At 50.1% G+C, this 18338-nt stretch overlaps 2 protein-coding genes across 2 annotated transcripts; one reads left to right on the top strand and one right to left on the bottom strand.

Annotated features, from left to right (window-relative positions):
* Nucleotides 1-797: 797 nt before the first annotated feature.
* Nucleotides 798-11103, bottom strand: LOC115332811 (gamma-interferon-inducible lysosomal thiol reductase-like). The gene is made up of 2 exons (XM_029995284.2): nt 11020-11103; nt 798-1448 (listed from the first exon to the last, which is right to left on the bottom strand). The coding sequence occupies exons 1-2, from the start codon at nt 11101-11103 to the stop codon at nt 798-800; spliced, it is 735 nt and encodes a 244-aa protein (XP_029851144.2).
* A 2798-nt stretch (nt 11104-13901) lies between these two features.
* Nucleotides 13902-15981, top strand: LOC115319644. The gene is made up of 2 exons (XM_040218816.2): nt 13902-15443; nt 15760-15981. The coding sequence occupies exons 1-2, from the start codon at nt 14181-14183 to the stop codon at nt 15790-15792; spliced, it is 1296 nt and encodes a 431-aa protein (XP_040074750.1). The 5' UTR covers nt 13902-14180; the 3' UTR covers nt 15793-15981.
* Nucleotides 15982-18338: the final 2357 nt, after the last annotated feature.

Raw genomic sequence — 18338 nt, forward strand, 5'->3', positions numbered from 1 at the left:
TTGCGCATGCATACAATAGTGCTATCAAAGTGTAAAACGTATCTGGATGTTTTCATCTCAATTTAAGCATAATTTTGGGTCAATATTTTAATTTTTACAAAAAGATATGATTTTCAAATTCATTCTTGAAATAAAAACAAAACAAAACAAAACAAAAAAAAAAACGATAACGGCAAATTTTGCATTTTGCCGTGACTCCTTTACACGCGCAAAACATATAGCTATAGGATCGACATACTTGTTTCCACGAAACATGGTTAGATTTCCACCGTCTTTACTTCAACGTCCACATAACCAAAATATCTTCTCACGTGCGCATTAATAAAGGTCAATTAAAATAGGCCTTTACTAATATTTTGCAACAAAATTCTATCGCTCGTCTGTTGTTCTGCATTGATAATTCGCAGCTTCTCATATCAGGAATGTCATCTACACTCTAAAATAGAATAATGAGCTTACTTTCGCGCAGAACATGAAGGCACCCGATCGCTGTGGACAATAAAAGAATCACAAAGTAAGGCGAAGCTGAGAGTAATATCGTACCCGAAAGAGGTGATGTGCACAAGAACAACGAGAAAATGAAATAAATATTATCATTGCTGCCCCTGCGCAAATACTTTTTTTGTCTACTATTTTGAGCTTTGTCATAAGCTGGTATCGTTCTATTGTCGGCAGTGATTGGATGTATTCGTGCCTTGCGTGGAAGTGAACTCCGATAGCTTTTTAAAAGTTGAGCTTTTATATTAAAATTAATAGATAAATAGTAGTTGATTTCGACCCGGAAGCACTCGAATTCATCACCTACAAGAGTCATCCAGTATCGACCTAATTCCTGGCTTCCGAGTCTGCGAAGACCATTTCCTCCCCAAAAGACGTTGCATCGAAAAGTACTTGCACTGTTGGGGCACTTTGTGCTTAAAGTGACCGCAGACCTCGGTCTTGAGACTTCTCCAAAGATGAAACTGAGTCTTCACCATCTTCCCGTCCAGGGCTACACTGGGCAACTCGGTCACGGGGGCGTCCATTTCCGCCATTCGGGCACCCATCTGCTGTAGGAACATCTGCCCCTGGGACGAACTGGAGCAGTCCAGTATATCCTGTAGATCCATGCCGGGAATGTCGCGCGCGCACTCCCTCACTGTATTTTCGTAACCTTCCGATATCCTAGGCCACAAGAGGCAAATGACAAACATGAGCAGGTCTTCCGTGCTTGGGATGAGGGAAATGGCGCAGCTGTGGATGATGTTTTCCATACAGTTCCCCGTTCCTTCGGAGCAGACGAAACTGAGGGGTTCGTCCGCAGTGGCCTCTCTCGTCTGCGCTCTGCCGTACGGGACCAGCTCGACGAGCACGTTTTCCCACAGCTTCTCGTACGCGGGCTTCAGCTGTTCTCTGAAGAAGGCGAGGGATTTGTAGTCGTATGGATCGTAGAAGACTGTCAAGTTCACCTGTGAAGAAAAATGTAGAGATAAATGACAATAGAATGCGGAGAGCAAGTCGTCTGCTTCTGGCGCAGGAGTTATGGTGACGTCAGAGCGACGTCGAGCTCTGATTGGCTTCGATCGAAAGGATGGTGGGTAAATCTCGATGCTAGATGCCTTGAGGTCTGCCCATTATGTTGTTTTCAATCAGCCAACTAGTGCTCGGCGTTTTGGCATCATCGCAACCCCTGTGCAAGAAGCAGACGGACTTGCCCTCCGCATTGCACTGACGTGTGTTGTCTGGAACGCATCTACGCCTGGCACATTTACAGTCCTCTCCCACCCATGCAATCCGTCGACATGCGTGGCAACAAATTACGTCGCATGAGCCGGCGCGTCACGCTGTCGGACGTCGCGATCCTGGCGGTTGGCCGTAGAAATGCTGGCAAAAAAGGAGAGGGACGCCAGGGTCGCTGGTGTCGCGGCGTCCTATCTGCCTGCAGAGCGCGCCCTGCAGCGGGACATGCCTAGCCGTATTCGCCTCCGCTGCTGTGCCTTCCGCCAAAATCACTGTAGGCAAGAGCATGACACTTTTACGACGTCACCAGGCGAAAAATTGAGAGACCCCCTTTGAGGATGAGTTAAACACACCAGCCAGAGAGGCGCTCCGAGCTCCATAATTAAATGAACACGGAACTACCAAAATAACTTTTGCATAGTTGCATTCCTGACAAATCTAAATTGGATTTTGTGAAGCTGCGTTGCATGCCGTGGACTAGCACAGTGGAAGAGCTGTATAACTGCCAAACTCTTGCGGCGCGAACCCCCTACGACTGTCCGCATGCGCCGAGTGTTGAGATGTTCTAGTGCTCCAACACGATGCTCCCATGACAGTCGGCTTATTTTCGACGTCATCGCAAGAAATAAACAAAAAGAAAGCTTCGATAAATATATTATTATGTCTAAAACTATCACAAGACCGTCACTTTCGTTTCCGTTTCAAACCGAAAGAAACATTGCTGCCGTCATTTGCAAGCCGTACTTATAGTCGTCCGCTTTGCTTGTCTATTTTTTTACGACGCGAGTAGTCTTGTGTTCACCGAGATATTTAAAGTAAGGTATCGTCATCTGGCGTAGTTTGCAGCAAACAAGTGTATCAAGTACACACTTTATGAAGCGTTGTACCACGGGTGCACATTTTCGCATACCGGTTGGCGTAGCTCTTTACCGTTCTACCTGAACTATATTTCTTAATCTAGGTCGATTTGTTTGAGTGCGCGTGCTTCACGATAAATTTAACATGTCTATCAATATAAAATGGCCCCACTGTTCTGTGCAGGACACCACACGTCGTGATCGTGACCGTTGTTTCGGTACTCATAGGATGTCGACATATAACAGTTGGCGACTTGGCTGAAAGCAGACTGTAGCTCGTGTATGATGGGACGCTACCCTGCTGTTTTTAATGGTCGAGTCTTGTGGCCACTTCAGCGTCGCTGCAACGTCCGCACGAGGTTTAGAGACGTTAGTAGACTCCGTAGCGCCCCTGCTCGCACGAGTCGCGTACGGCTGACTAGATGCCCCGTGGGTCTTAACCGGGAGATATTGGGCTTGGGTACAGTGTTCGGGCGAGCCGCTAAGCCAATCTAGTACTAATACGTGGGGCTTGACCGGGGTATACCTCCAACTAAATTGCGTGCCGCGGCGTAAATATTGTGCAAAGTGTTTTTTTTTTTTTTTGGGGGGGGGGGGGGGGGGGACACTTAATTTTCTCTTTAGTTGAGACTTCGTTCAATTGAAGCCTCATGGAATCCTCAGAGTGACAACCGTGGTGTTACACTGCAGAATTCCAAAAAGTTCCCTTTTTGAAGGTGTTTCCAACAACACCGGCAACATTGTTTATTGTTTGGACATTGGTGCAGCATACACAGACATAACCTGTACATATAATGAACTCCGTCTAATTAAGAGAATACAAAGAAAAACTTTTAATATTCAAAGTATGCATCTTAGAGAGCCTCCTGTTTGTTTCGTGTTTTTTTTTGTTACTTCCTAGGCAACACGACTCTAATGTGTAATTCGTTACTCCCAGCCATTGTTATAAGGCTGCGCCAACTACATGAACACCCTCGTGAGTTTGCAGGGAACAAACGATCGAAACTTTGGCAAAATGTCAAGATACACCAATACCGAAGTAGGGTGAACCTATTCACACAGTACGGCTCTACCACGCTTGACTACATTGCAAAGGTTTGCGTCAAGATGTCACTGCGAGTTATTGGGACATCGTGCATCGTACTGAGGCATCGTGCCACGGCTTGACCCGCGACGCACGAAGCGCAGATATCAAACGAGGGCAGATGCAGGCATATACGCTGCTGTGTGATGGATCTTAGCCGTGCAGGAATGTCGTCTCGTGTCCTGGTCTATGCTCCATGGATTCCACAGTAATACCAGAAAGATAAAATGCTTCGGTATCACACACACACACACACTCACAATTGTGTTTCGTACTTCCAGCGCGACAAACAGCACCCATTGTTTAATGGCCACACAAAAACCATCCTCTTGTTGGTCCGAGAGATTCATCAAAAAATATTTGGCGCTTAAACTTTAGGACTACATTTACCCACCTGACCCTATGTTAATTTTTGTAACTACTTCATTGTTTCATGTTGGGGGGCCCTAAATCAATTGAAGGCCAATAAACATTGAGCAGTCCCGTGTTAATCCACATTATAGTTAGATCGATAGCTGAAATAAGTCACAGACAAGTCGTTGTACATCGGCGTCGCGTTCACGCACCGTTTGGTGCGCGAATGAAAGCGTTCGACACAGAATAGACATCTGAAAAATTTGTTCTGAACGCTTTTTTTTGTTTGTTCCTGAGGTCATGAGCGCGTCTCACAGCACGAGCTCTAGGCACTTGACGCGTTAAGACCGCGCTCCTTTACTCCTACTCCGAGTTTCATACTCCGAGCTCGGCAACTAAACGGCGCATGGCGCACAGCAGAGTCGTATATAGAGAGAGTCTGGCCATTCATCGGGAAATATGGGAGGCAAATGGGGATGCGCCATTGGCCGAAAGCGGGCCGGGCGCGTTCCAGGGAGTCTTCACAAATTCGAATGTTGCCAACCAGAAGCCGCCAATGACACCCTGGCGATGATCGCGAGAAACAGAATTAATAAGTGCGTCGGAGTAACTCTCGGTGACTGGAAGTATTGTGCACGTGATGTTTCGATAACGGTCATGCAAAATCAAGGTGGAACATATGTATAAAAATATAGAAGATATAAAAAGTGTGCGCGACTAGCAGAACGATCGACGTAATCCATGCGCCAGGCGCCGAGGGTCTAGAATCTGCCTTTCAAGCGGTTATACTCCACCCGAACAAAAAACGTTCCAGCGGCACACTCGTTTCTTACATCGTTTTGCTATATGATAATCGAAACACCAGGTGCACCCTATTTGGAACCATGAAGAGTTACTACATTTAACTCTTACGCACTTATTTAAACGTTTTCTCGCTACCGCCGCGAGGAGATTATTTTCGGCTTCTGGTTGACCGGGGAAGTATGTTCAGCCCTCTATCTGCGTGTGATGCATTCCTTGGCTTTCCCCGCACCTCCCATTGACCAAGCTCTCTTTATATGCGGTTCTGGCGTACAGAAGCGCGGCACACCGATACTATTGACAAGCCGTATGAGCTCCTTCCGACCGCACGGTTATGACAATCCCGGAATCTCGTGAATACGGGTTGCAGGCAGAGGTCGACATTTTAGGTCGCCCTCACTCACCCTTACCCTCAGAGCAACAATCACTTCAGCCCCTCACTCACCCTCACAGCTACACTCATCCTCAGTCCATCACTGACCCTCATCCTCACAGTCACCACTCACCTTCAGCCCTTCACTCACCCTCACTGAACCTCACAGCCCTCACGCCCCTTACACACTCATGGCGCTCACGCCCCTCACGCATTCACCGCCCTCACGGCCCTCACGCACTCATACTCTTAACGCACTGACGGTCTTCACAGCCCTCACAGCCCTCACGGCCCTCACGGCCCGCACACTCATGCATTTTCATGGTTCAGAAACTCACTCACTCTCACTTTACCTGTCAAAATGAGGGTGAGGGAGGGTGTGCGAGGGCCCTCGTAAGTGAGGTTTGCCGAGGTACGGTGGCAGAAGCCGAGGTAATTTCGAGGAGAAATGAATTAAGGCCTCTGTGGAGCGGCAAAGTGTAAAGTAAGAGAGACGGTGACGTTATGAAGTTTCTACGTAAGTTTTAATATTCATGAAAGGTTTGAAGACTCGCTTCGAGCACATCTGACCAATCTATTTATTAACCACTCATGCTGGTCAGATTTAAATGAACGACAACGTTCTTGAACTCGCTTGTCGACGCAGGAAACTTTCGAACTGGTGAAATGTTTCGTGGTTTCGTCCTGCAGCGCGAGGCGGAACCCGTGGATGTGCCATGTTCACCACCGCCGTTCAATAGGTGGCACGTCAATTCGTTTTTAGGCGAGATGCACGAAGAAATCTTTTCCCGAACGTTAATTTCTGTCTTGGCTTTTAAATCAAATCGTTTTTACCTGCTGGATTAAGCACTAATCAACTAAAAAGGGGCATCTTTGTCAAGACTGGATTAAGGGCTATTAAACTATTTGACTATTCAACTCTTCAACTGAAAACGTGCAGCGTTTTTAAGGCCAGATTAAGCGCTATTCAACTGAAAAGTGGAAACGTTGTCGAGACGAAAGATTGCGTCCTTCGTCTCACCAACGCTTCTGTCGGTTTCCGTCAGCGCAGCCATTTTGCTTCTGGACGTGACCTCACGAAGCGCGAAGAAGTCAATCGCGCTCCGAGAAACAATCGATGTACGAAGAGCGCGCTCGAGTGTCAGTCTCCGGTGGCGCTCCTGTCTGTTTAGTGAATGAACAGCCAAACTCTCGCGTTCCGGAGCACAAACTCAACGTGCCCATTGGCAGTGCTACAACAGCATTTTATAATCTGCTATGTTTCTTTCGAGAGATCGGGTACTACAAAAACTCTAAGTACACAGCGAGTTAACAACGCTGTGGCGTAGCTCAGTAAGTAAGGAAAAACACTAAAAAGTGAAAGCCGTTTACAACTCCCTGTTACGCCGAATTGGAGCGCAGCTCTTGAGGAGGAGGAGGGAAGGGGACTGAGGGGAGGGTAGACCCCTCCTCCTCCCCTCATTCTTTAATATGTTCCGGGGGTCACCTGATCTCGGGGGGAGGGGGTCACGTGACCTCGGGGGGGGGGGGGGTCGCGTGACTTCGGGGGGGGGGGTCACGTGACCTCGGGGAGGGGGCCACGTGATCTCGGGGGTCACGTAGCCTTGGGAGGGGTCACGTGACCTTGGGGTGACCTGGGAGGTCGCGTGACCTTGGGTGACCTTGGGGTGACCTTGGTTACGCCGACGGCGACGCCGCTCAAGCCGGAAACGGGCGCCTAAGAGCTGCGCTTTAAAAACAAAAAAAGCTGTAACGTAACTCATTACAGGCAATAAAGAAAAAGAAAAAGTGACACAGCTCAGTGATAACGCCTCCGCTTTGCACCCAGCCGGTACAGGCGCGATTCGCGCGGGCGGCGGGCGGCCTTTTTGAAGTATTTGGCAACATCACGACGAACGTCTTACGTGGCACTGAATCGTCCAGTAGTAGGTATAGCCCATAGCAGCTATCGCTCTAAGATAAGAGCCCACCACTGCGCATGTGCCGAAATCAAACGACGTTTTGGGTTTTAAACAGCATTTGCCGTTCGGTAACTCATAATGTAACTTCTGAACCCGCGTAACCTGTAAAATATGTGCCAAACGGCAGTCGTTTTGATATTTAGATTATTTTCGTCAAGACTATTGGGAAGGAGGTCTAAGCGTCGCACCCCTAGTAACTAAATTGAGAACTACACCGGTGGGCACAACAACGACATTGGTGATTTGTTTGTGTTCTGACGCAGCGCTCGGCCTACGTAGCCGAAGGTTGTGTCAGTGTTCGGCTGGGGCTGGTGTTCAATCGGCGAAGCAGAACGCGGACGCGGCACCCGTTAATTTTTTACTTCAACTTTCTCGACTGATCGCGGGGGAAACACTTGGCAGGAGTTTCGCCCAATCGATGTCCCGCGCTCAATCAAGAATGATGAAGTAAGAAATTTAGTGCACGATCCTTGTGTTGGTAAACACAGACATTTGGAGAAAACAAGCTGGACGCAGCGCCCCCTATAGTCTGATCTCCTCGCCAACAGTGTATGGGTTACAAGGCCCAAATCGAAAGCGAAAAAGCCGATCTATAGGTTAGTTCAGTGGCAGCCCGACGTGTGACATCTTCACAGTAACCTGTAATAAGCGTGGTATAACCCACTGTAACCCTTACGCGAGGGTTTATATTTTGCTCCTCGAAAAAACAACAACAACATGAACTGAAGAAAATAAGGGGGGAAGTGGGGGAGGGGGGGGGGGGCGTATAAGAGGAAGAGTGAGGTTAAGGAGTTCAGAAGCTTCATGCTCACGTGACTGCACGTGATTTCATCTTCCTCGGCGCCTTGACCGATGGACCGTTGCCTTCGGCGTGCTTGCGCGACCATGACGGTGACAACGCTCGGGGCATCGCTGTTCTTAAGTGTGGTACCTCCCTTCATACTTCGCGTTTCTAAGGGTCTAACAAACGAAGACGTCTGAAAAATTTGGATGCGTGAGGTACTTCGTGGAATCTGCTTCGCTTGCAACCTGTTCCCCGCTGTTGAGATGTGGTCATTGCTGACAGACTATCGGCGCAGGAAAATTGTAGCATCTTGGATGAGTAGATTCGCCATCTCTTCCTGAGAGGCGAATGGCGAAAGCTACTATATGTCACGGTTTCAGCTTGATTTTTATGTCTGGGGCGAAAACCAGTTTACAGATATTTGCTCGCTCGCATCCGGTTATGTTCGGCGTTTTCCGTTCGAGTGCGTGAACATATGTTTTCTAGGCTTCTGTCTTCGCCGCCCTCTAGCGTATATATGGCGTACAGGTTGTTTCCGCAAAAGCTTTCACAAATTTACAAAAAATGCTGTTCGAAATAAAAAGAAATACTTTGCGGGAACAAACTTACCAGCCTTGACTTACGTCAAGGATCGCGAAACATACTAATTAGCGAGATAATTAACTAAATTTAATAATCACGTTTTTAGCTAATGGAACTAACCGTACAATTGCACTGAGAAATTTGCTAAGAATCCTTCAAAACCACTAAGCCGACTCATTTTAGAAAGATATAAGGCAGGGGCAGCATTTTACGGCGTTTCGATTACGCGTTTCTAGGTTTTTGGTATCTCATAGGAGCGCATCTTCGCGCCTGCGGTCCTGGTCCCCGGTGGTCGCGGCGCCAAGCCACCGCCTCGCCTCCTTCGTAGGATGGAGGGAAGTGTTATGGCGCACGTGTGCAACACACATGCGCTATACTTGGTCTAGCTCCCCAGTGGTCTCGCTCACCATTCACAGGGTTTCGCGGTAGTCGATGGTCCTGCTCCCCAGTGGTCCCGCTCCCGGAGGAGGACCACTGGCTGAAAATCTGGTTCGGTCGGGGTCTCATTTCTAGATTTTCTGGCAACGACCAGTGAATTTCGTCAGCCGGCTCCAAAATCCGCCAGCGGCGAGCGGATTTTGTAAAAGTAAACTCATCATAAAGTGGTCTAAAGCTAGCAATGGCAGACGCCATATTCAAGTTTTGAATGTCGTCTGCTAACGTGAACGTGGCTACGCTAGCCAAATCGAACGCGCCGTTATATTAGGGAGTTTTTTAAACTCTACAGTCAAAGGTATTGGCGCGCAGGCGCAGTAGCAACTTCTTTGTTGCAGAGGGCTTAGCGGAGGAGGAAACGCGCGGTCTACGAAAACTCCCTATTGACGCTGAGAGCGGAAGGCGGTCGCCTGTCGAACCCTTGGCGGTTCCGACGTGGCGTGGTGGACGCTCGAACCTGAGATTACACTAAACGTTCCCCGAGCGAAGCGCAGCGACGCATTCTATGTGGCAGTCTAGCTTGGAGCCCAAGCTCGTTGCCGCGTTGTTTAACTCCGTTCACCTTTAAGCTGAGAAGCCACGCGTCCAACGCGAGCTCGCTGGCTTCCGCAGTACTTTGGTCTGGCGCGCCTGCGCGTTCACACTTGTGTTAGCAAGGGAGAAAGCTCGCGCTGAAGGCGGAGCGTCTTGTCTCAGCTCAACGGTGAACGGGGTAAATTAGCGGCGAGATGTTTCGGTGGCGCCCTCGTTTGGTTACCTTTCGTGACGTCATTACCTTGTCAACAACAAGTTCAATGGTGTTTGTAACGGACATGGTGGAAGCCTGAAGTCACAGCGCTGTCAAAGCAACACAGCCAACACCGCCAAAATTGAAGTTCTTACATTCCTCGTATTTTCGTCGATGAGGCATCCTTCGCTGACGTCATGGTCAGCATTCGGCCAATTGTGGTGGGCCGACCACAGCGAAGGTTTCGATCGCTCACGTCTCCAATAGCAGACGGCGTTCGGATGATTGCGTGGCTGTAGCTGGTTTCAGACGCTGCGTTCGATAATGCGTCCATTGACAATCGGTGACCATTTATAGTAGGTATATTTTATTCCGTGGAAGGAGACGGTTGTGCCGTACTTTGGCTATTTCGCCTGCTTTTTAATAATACATATTCAGGTGCGCACTTTAGGTGTTTCGCCTGCCTTTTATGGGAGAACGTGAACAAGAAACGAAGTTCAATAGGGGGGCTTATTGCGAATTCTTGATTTTATGCAGCACCTAATATTTCTAACGAGCCTAACAAAAAAATTATCGTTTTCTTTACGGCCACCCGACGGCAAGTTTTGTCCCGCTGGAACATATATGGCTGAAAAGTCAAACCGCCAAAACCAAAGGTTGCAACGCATCCAGAAGTTTGAGCTACGCAAAACCTATCCGCGCCGAGGATATAAGTGGTATTCACTGGCGGCCATAGTTGAGTCCATTGCTGCTAAGCGCGGGATTATTATTAGCTTCAACAACGCTGCATCCACCTCGGATTGTAGTCCTTTTCAGAAGTAGGTGCTTGTTCTGAACATCCATTGCGAACATCGCGCTCAGGTATGGCATACAGTGAATATCATCTGCTAAATATTCTCGGAGTGCGATGTATTTCATTTTATATACTCGCTGTCATATCAAGAAAAACAAAAAGAAAATATTGTGCATTTTTCATGCGCTGCGTGGAGTAGTTTTTGAAATATTTGGTTATCGACGAAAGGAACTATTTTTTGGCGCTTGAAACATGAACGTTGCAATAAAATAACATAAAGGTAATCTAAGATGCACTTATATTTATCTTAATTCAACACTAGGGGGGGGGGGGGGGATATCAGTAGCGTTCCACATGGAGACGGACTTTTTTTTACGTCGGTTCTTGAGGTGAATACGAATGCGGCCCATTATTTGCGGTCACAACCTACATTATGCAGCGTCTTGGTTGTCTTTTCTACCTAACCACAATTTAGAGATCGCTCCGAGTACACGTTATGATAAACTAAGCACTCCGCTATGACGTGTAATGACGCGCCTTAGGTCTTACCATTGGCTGCTCCTCAGAGTCGGATTTCGCCATTCCATGCGCGGCGAGGCACAGCAGCAAGAAGGGGGCCGCCAGCGCCATCATGGCTGAATTTGGCTGCAGACGGTCGGTCAGGCACGCTCAAGGCTGAACGCTGCCTGTCCTTACCGCATCCTGCGTCAAACGGCGGACCTGTCCTTATCTCTGACAAATGCGTCGCCTCCTCGGACGATGAGTGCAGCTCGTCATCTTCCTCGGCTGGGTAGACGCTTAGAGCACCGGAACTCCATTTCTTGACGATATTAGGGGGGATTGGTGGCCGAGTGGGCTAAAGCGCACACCCAGCTCGACGCGCGTGGAGCGAAAGCTCTCGCTGCAGAACCCAGGGATCCTGGGCTTGAGACCCACCCCTGCCCGTGTCGATCTGGATGAGCATCGTACCGGCGTGCGGTCGTGTATCACTACTGCGTGGTGCACGTTAAAGACCCCAGGCTAGCGGTTGTACCGCACTGGCTAAATTGCTCATCTACAGTCGGTAACAATGTCGCCATGTTCTGGCAGACTAAACTCCTGCTGTATACACAACTAACGACTAATTTGTTTTGTTTTGTTCTTGACGATATTGTCGGAGTCGCCATTTCGGTATTTAAAAGTTCCCTTTATAAAAAAATGTGTCACCGCGAATTCGGGCCAAATCACCAAGAATAGAGGGGCCAAGGAAATGTTGCTCATTCCACGGACAAAAACAGCGGCCATACGGAAAACGGGGCGATACTTTCCCAAGATTCAATAGGGAGTTTTCGTAGACCGATTTCCCAGCTCCGCTACGCGCTCCGGAACGAAGACGCCACTACTGCGCATGCGCGGCGCTAGCCTTGTCTTCAGAGTCCCGGAGGCTCGTAGCGGGTGGCGAAGGACGTTGCGGGACAGGAAAGATTAACTACAAAAAGTCTCTAGTTAGAGAGTTTTATAATAAGGGGGCCCCAATGCTTTGGGTTCCCCAAGCAACTTGGGCAGAGCAGCTTGGAGCGTCGCACTCGTCAAATGGAAGTCTCGCGGTCAGGCGCCTAGATCAAAGGACGTGCCTTAGCACACCGCAGTGCTGCGTCTCTGTGCCTTCACGCGCTTGGATACTGATCTCAAAGGCAGCCACGACCGTTTACATAGGGTTAAAAACACACACACACACACACACACTTCTTCGGCGGATGACGGTGAACGTGCAAAAAAAAGAAAAAAGTCTTTCAGCACATAGCCGTCCAGCCTCTACAACGCTTCACCCGGCAGATTTACAAAGGCCCAAGATGACCGATTCGGAACCTCTAGTGGCCGCATTCGCGGAGCAGGGAAGCGCGATCCAGCAAGTTGTCATAGAGATGAGTGCACGTGCCGAAGCCGAGCATTTAAAGGATTTACATGACACCCTCAAATGCGTCGCGCATAGAAACATAAACTCATGAGGGTATAAAGAAACGTATGTCTATCTATGCTGGAACGCAAACTGAATGATGTAGATAACTGCATCGGTCACTGATTGGCTTTTCTCTCGGGTCACGTGACATGACGTTGAAATGTAGTTTTTCCCTATATGCGGTTCGAGCTATGCTCGTAAAATGATGCAGCTAGCGGTGACGTCAAAATGTCGTCACGATGCACTTTGACGATGCAGTTAACTGAGTGGTCGAGGCGAAGCCAGAGATCAATCTGCATCGTAAAAGATGGCGACCCTAACATATGCATCTCTACTGTTGGGTTCGCCAGCGGATCGAGTTTTTAGAGATCACCGGGATGCTCTCGAGACCAGCGATGCGAGGTTTGTGGGCGAATACCAACTGACCAGAGGGGTGACTCGCTGGTTGTGTGACAACTTCGCGGAAAGCTCCAGCGTTGTCTTGAAGGGCCCCGTGTGCTGACGGTCGAACAACAAGTCCTCGCAGCTACGCTTTTACGCCGCTGGCGGCTTCCAGGGAACCGTCGGGAGCGACGAAAACATTGGTGTTCTCCAGTACTCTGTGAGTCACGTACTTGGTGATGTGACCAACGCTATCATCGATTGCCTCGGATCGAAGTGGCTGTGTTTCCAACAAACTCAAGCAGAGAAGGCGCCCACAAAAAGGAAGTTCTTCGACCGATGCAAGTTCAGCGGCGTGATCGATAAATATTCTACATACTCTTACACGAATTAACACGATTGTGTTTTCATTTGAGTGCACCCCATGTAAGCGATTTGGCTGAGCGAAAGGCCAAGCAAGCAACGGTAACAGGCTTAAGTTGAGCTAGTTCGTAGAAAAGACCATACACACCGTGGGACTAACAACTGATTTTCTTCTTCCCCCTCTTCTACTACGAGCCCAACTTGAGGGATATATTCTCTTTTCTTCTTTTTTGCTTCCTACTTCACCGAAAACTTAACCCCCGAAGGAACATTTTGTTCTTTCTCGTGCAGCACGGGAGAAGTTACACTAACGCAGTCAAACATAATCAAAAAGTAAAATTTGTCGTTAGCTGTTTATACAGCAGGAGGTTAGTCTGCCAGAACATGGCGACATTGTTACCACCTGTAGGTAAGCAATTTAGCCAGTGCAGTACGACTGCTAGCCCGGGGTCTTTAACGTGCGTCACTGTAGTATTTTGATTTGCACGAGATGGCGCTACTTGACATCTCCTTTTTAAAGTAGCCATCTCGTGCATCCATGTAAAAATAAAAAGGACAGCACGCGACGGCATGAGCCGCGCGTGATCTGCGGCCTCATCGGCCAGTGTTCGCCCCGCTCCTGAATCCGTTGGTTGTCCTTTCTTCTCGCTCCGGCGACCGTCCAGGTCCGCTCGGGGCATGTAGTTTCCCGGCTACGTCGAACGTGAGTCACCGCCGCTTGCGTCCAATGTAGCCAGGCTTTAGAGCACCGCCGCGTCGGTGCAGAATATAACATTTTGGCGACGAGGATGGGATATTTGTTTTAATATGTAGCATTTCCTCTTTTGTAACCCGGGATTCGGGAGGGGGCTTCACTCCGCGTCGCGGGTCAGTGGTTGAGGAAACCGGCGCGTAACTGTATTCATGAAATGTATTCCTTTTTGTTCCGGGTGAACGGTAGTCATATTTTGCGGAAAGGCCGCGTTTGATGAGTTTCGGGGGGAGGCATTAGGCCTAGGTTTTCAGTACGTTCCATTTTCATCGTGAGATGACTTCGTCATCTTCGTCTTCGAGCGGCCCAACGGCGTTCCCGCCGCCGGCTGTCTTTTTGGCAGTGCCCGGTCCGCCGATAGTAGCTTGGCCGGCATGGAAGCGCGCTTTTCTGACTTTTCTTGACGCGTCGGCGTTGCATCTCGTAGAACCGTTCCGAAAAAAAGCCATCCTGTTTTCGCTGTTGGGCACTGAGGGCCAGCGCATCGTGGATGCATTTCAGCTGTACGAGACGGTTGCGGTGGAGGGGACTGACGAGTTCCAGGTTTTTCTGGAGGCAGTCGAGAAGCATTTTGAGTTTTCGGGTAGTATCGCGCTTGAACGCCAGAAGCTGCGCGGTTTGTTCCAACGTCCTGGCCAGTCGGTAACTGAGTTTCTTGCCGTGTTGCGCCATCAGGCTTCGTTTTGTGCTCTGGGGAACGCGCTCGATGAAAGACTTTGCGAGGTTTTCTTGGAAGGCCTGGAGTCCAGACGCGTTCAGGATCGCGTTCTGCAGGAGTGCGAGGGCAGCGAGCTGCCAACGCTGTCGCGGGCTATCCAGATCGCTCGCCAGTACGAGCAGAGAGCGAAGACGGCCGCAAGTTTTCGGCGGCGAGAGTCGCAAGTCCCGGTCGCGGCAGAAGTCCAGCGTGTCCAGATCGAGGAACGTCAAACGGCAGCAACACAAGATGGCGGCCAAGCGTCGTCTTCTTCGATCGAGCATGGGCAAGATGGCTACAGCGGCTACCCTCCCTGGCCTCAACCTGGCTACCCCCCGTCGCAGCTTGGACCCAGGATTCCTTGGGCTCCGGTGGCCTCCGGTCACGTGCCCCGTTTTCCGGCGAGGGTGTTCCAGCCTCAGCGTGGGCGTGAGCCCGCTCCGCCTCGGACGGGTGGGATTGGAGCAGACGACGCCTGCTACTTCTGTGGACGCCGCCGTCATGATCGGGCGGTTTGCCCGGCGTCTCAAGCGACATGCTTCTTATGTGGAAAGTGGGGACACTTTGCAGTGGCGTGTCAGAGTCGTCGCCCGCCGGCGGCTGCCTTCACCTACGATCGGCGACAGGCATCGTTCCCGGTTCAAGGCCGTGGTACTCGGCGGACCTTCGCCGACAGACAGTTCAGAGGGGACCGGCCCGGCCGGGTGAACGTGGTCGGCCAGTCGCTGTCTCCTGAGGAGCTGCCAAGCGTCAGGCTGACGGAGGAACCTGTGGTCGTCGGGACGGCCGAGCGACGAGAAGGCGGCAGCATGCGTCGTGACGCCTTCATGGCCGAGATCACGGTAAATGGGACCCCTCTTCGTCTTCTTGTTGATACCGGTTCATGTGTGTCGATCCTAAATGAACGCATGTTTAACGAAGTTAACAAGCAGCGGAGGATAAAGTTACATCCGCCGTCGACGCCTCTCGTCCACTATTTGCAAGAGACCATTCCGGTACTTGGATGTTTTGTGGGACAAGTAATTTTTAAGAACCGCTGGACAACGTTGGAGTTTTACGTAACCAAGACTGGACGTTCGTTACTCGGCATCGACGCGGTCCGCGAGTTGCAACTGGTGTTGAATGGCGCTAAACATGAGTGTTTGTACGCGAATGCAGCTCACGGAGGAGGAGCATCACAGCGGGATGTGAGGCCCACGCCCAACCCGCAGCGACGACCGTTCACCGCGTCGTCCTGTCAAGCATCGCAAGTCCCTGGTTCTCGACCAGCGGCAAGTTCCAGACCTTCATTTGCGGAGAACCCGTCTCCTGCTTCATCGGTCTCTGAAGAGACCACACCTAAAGTCTTCGAGGACGAGTCAAGTCCGCAACGTCATCCTGAGAGTCGAGGACTCCATAGTCCGCAACGTCATCCTGAGAGTCGAGGGCTCCATAGTCCGCAACGTCATCCTGAGAGTCGAGGGCTCCATAGTCCGCAACGTCATCCTGAGAGTCAAGGGCTCCATCATCCACAACGTCATCCTGAGAGTCAAGAGCTCCACAGTCCTGAGAGTCACGGACTACACGGTCCACAAGATCATCCGGGGAGTCAAGCGCCCCAAGGTATGCAGCGTCATCCAGAGAAATCCAGTCCTTCAACGAGCTTTGTTGGTGGTTCCTCGAAGCGAGACGCATCCAAGTTGCCACCTGGCTTCGAAGATTTTGAACATCTTTTTAGCCCGGGGTTGGGTCTGCTGAAGAATCACTCGCACAAGGTCAAGGTGCGGCACACAGTTCCACCAGTCCAATCAAAGCTCCGTCGCCTCCCGATGACCCTAAGGGATCGGGTTTCCGAAGAAATTTTCAAGCTGGAGCGAGAGGGCGTAATTGAACGTGTCGAAGCCTCCGAGTGGGTGTCACCTATTGTTGTCGTCCGCAAGCCCGATGGCAACATCCGTATGTGTGTGGACCTACGAGCTCCGAACCAGGCCGTTGTCATTGATTCATTTCCACTTCCTTGCATCAATGAACTGTTGAACTCTCTACGGGGAGCGGCGATCTTCTCCAAGCTGGATTTGGCGTCCGCCTACCATCAAGTCCGTCTCGACCCGGTGAGTCGTGACCTCACGTCTTTCATTACCCACGAGGGGTTATTTCGCTTTAAGAGAGTTTGCTTCGGGCTGGCATCCGCACCCGCAGCTTTCCAGCAACTCATGTCCAAAATCCTAAGGGATTGTCCAGGCGTTCAGTTCTATCTGGACGATATCATCGTTTATGGATCCACTTTGAAGGAGCACGATGAGAATCTCCGTCGTGTCTTGTCTCGAATTTCCCAAGCAGGAATGAAGCTAAACCGTAAAGGTGTTTTCCAAGTACAGGAGCTCTCATTTTTGGGACACCATCTTTCCGTGAAAGGTTTAGCACCCCTGTCATCCAAGGTAGATGCGGTCCTAAATTTTGCAACTCCCTCTGATGCAGTGAAGTTAAGAGCATTTTTAGGGCTGGTAGAGTACTACAGCAAGTTCATCCCTCATTGTTCCACGGTCGTCGAACCGATGCGTCGTCTCCTACGTAAAGGAGTTCGTTTCAACTGGTCTCCGGAAGTCGAGGCCAGTTTTCAAAAAGTAAAGACTTCCATCCAAGAAGCTCCAATTTTGGCCATGTTTGACCCGACGTTGCCTATCGTCGTGGCCACAGATGCTTCTCAGTACGGTCTCGGTGCTGTTTTGCAGCAGCAGTATGGTAGCCAGCTTCGTCCTGTAGCCTTCGCGTCTCGCTCGCTAACTGATGCAGAGCGAAGGTATTCCACGGGCGAGAAGGAAGCTCTCGCATGTCTTTGGGCGTGTGAAAAGTGGCACGTGTATCTGTGGGGAAGGTCTTTTGTCATTCGTACTGACCATCAGGCGTTGGTCACGTTGCTGTCCAACAAAGGTTCCGGAATCCGTCCTCTAAGGATCACTCGTTGGTCCTCCCGACTTCTGAATTACAATTTCAAAATGGAGTTTCAGAAGGGCGCCACCAACGTCGTTGCTGACGCGTTTTCACGGTTGCCAGTGTCTGACACTGAGGAGGGCATGAGATTCGACGAGGAAGTTGTTTCCGTCGTAATGGTTCCTTTGGCGAAAGGCGGTTTTCAACAGGTTACGGCCAATGACATAGTTCTTCCTTCAGTCATCCGCTATACTACCTCGGTTTGGCCTGAAGATAGTAAAACCAATCCAGATCTCCGGCCTTACTATCACGTCAGAGACCAACTGTCGCTGTACGACGGTATTTTGTACAAGGGAGAAAAACTTGTCGTCCCTGTCGAGTTTCGAGACCGGATCGTGGAAGTAGCACACGAAGTTCATCAGGGGATCACAAGAACCACAAGTGTGATCCGGGAACACTACTGGTGGCCGTTGATGAATGAACACATAAAGAACAAGATCCAGAACTGCACGGTGTGCCATGCTACCGACAAACCAGTGAAGGCTGCACCGGCTCCCTTGCAGCCCATCCAGTTTCCAAGTCAGCCCTGGGAAAAGCTAGGAATCGACATCGTGGGCCCGGTTGATCGTGCACCGGCCAGTCAAAGGTTTTTTTTGGTACTCATAGATTACCACTCCAAGTGGCCAGAAGTTCAAGCCACGTCTTCTGTGACTTCTGCGACTGTCATCAGCTTTTTGAAGAACGTTTTTTCACGCGAGGGACTGCCCTGCGAGATTGTGTCAGATAATGGAGTACAGTTTACCTCCCATGAATTTCAAGATTTCTTG

Source organism: Ixodes scapularis, unplaced genomic scaffold (genome assembly GCF_016920785.2).
Source record: "Ixodes scapularis isolate PalLabHiFi unplaced genomic scaffold, ASM1692078v2 PGA_scaffold8__174_contigs__length_109621045, whole genome shotgun sequence".
Classification (NCBI taxonomy): Eukaryota; Metazoa; Arthropoda; class Arachnida; order Ixodida; family Ixodidae; genus Ixodes; species Ixodes scapularis.

Coding starts and splice junctions, on each gene's coding strand:
- LOC115319644 (XM_040218816.2), top strand. CDS start 14,181: ATGACTTCGTCATCTTCGTCTTCGAGCGGCCCAACGGCGTTCCCGCCG. Junction 15,444..15,759: donor CCTTCATGGCCGAGATCACG/GTAAATGGGACC, acceptor ACGCGAATGCAG/CTCACGGAGGAGGAGCATCA.
- LOC115332811 (XM_029995284.2), bottom strand. CDS start 11,103: ATGATGGCGCTGGCGGCCCCCTTCTTGCTGCTGTGCCTCGCCGCGCAT. Junction 1,449..11,019: donor ACTCTGAGGAGCAGCCAATG/GTAAGACCTAAG, acceptor TTTTCTTCACAG/GTGAACTTGACAGTCTTCTA.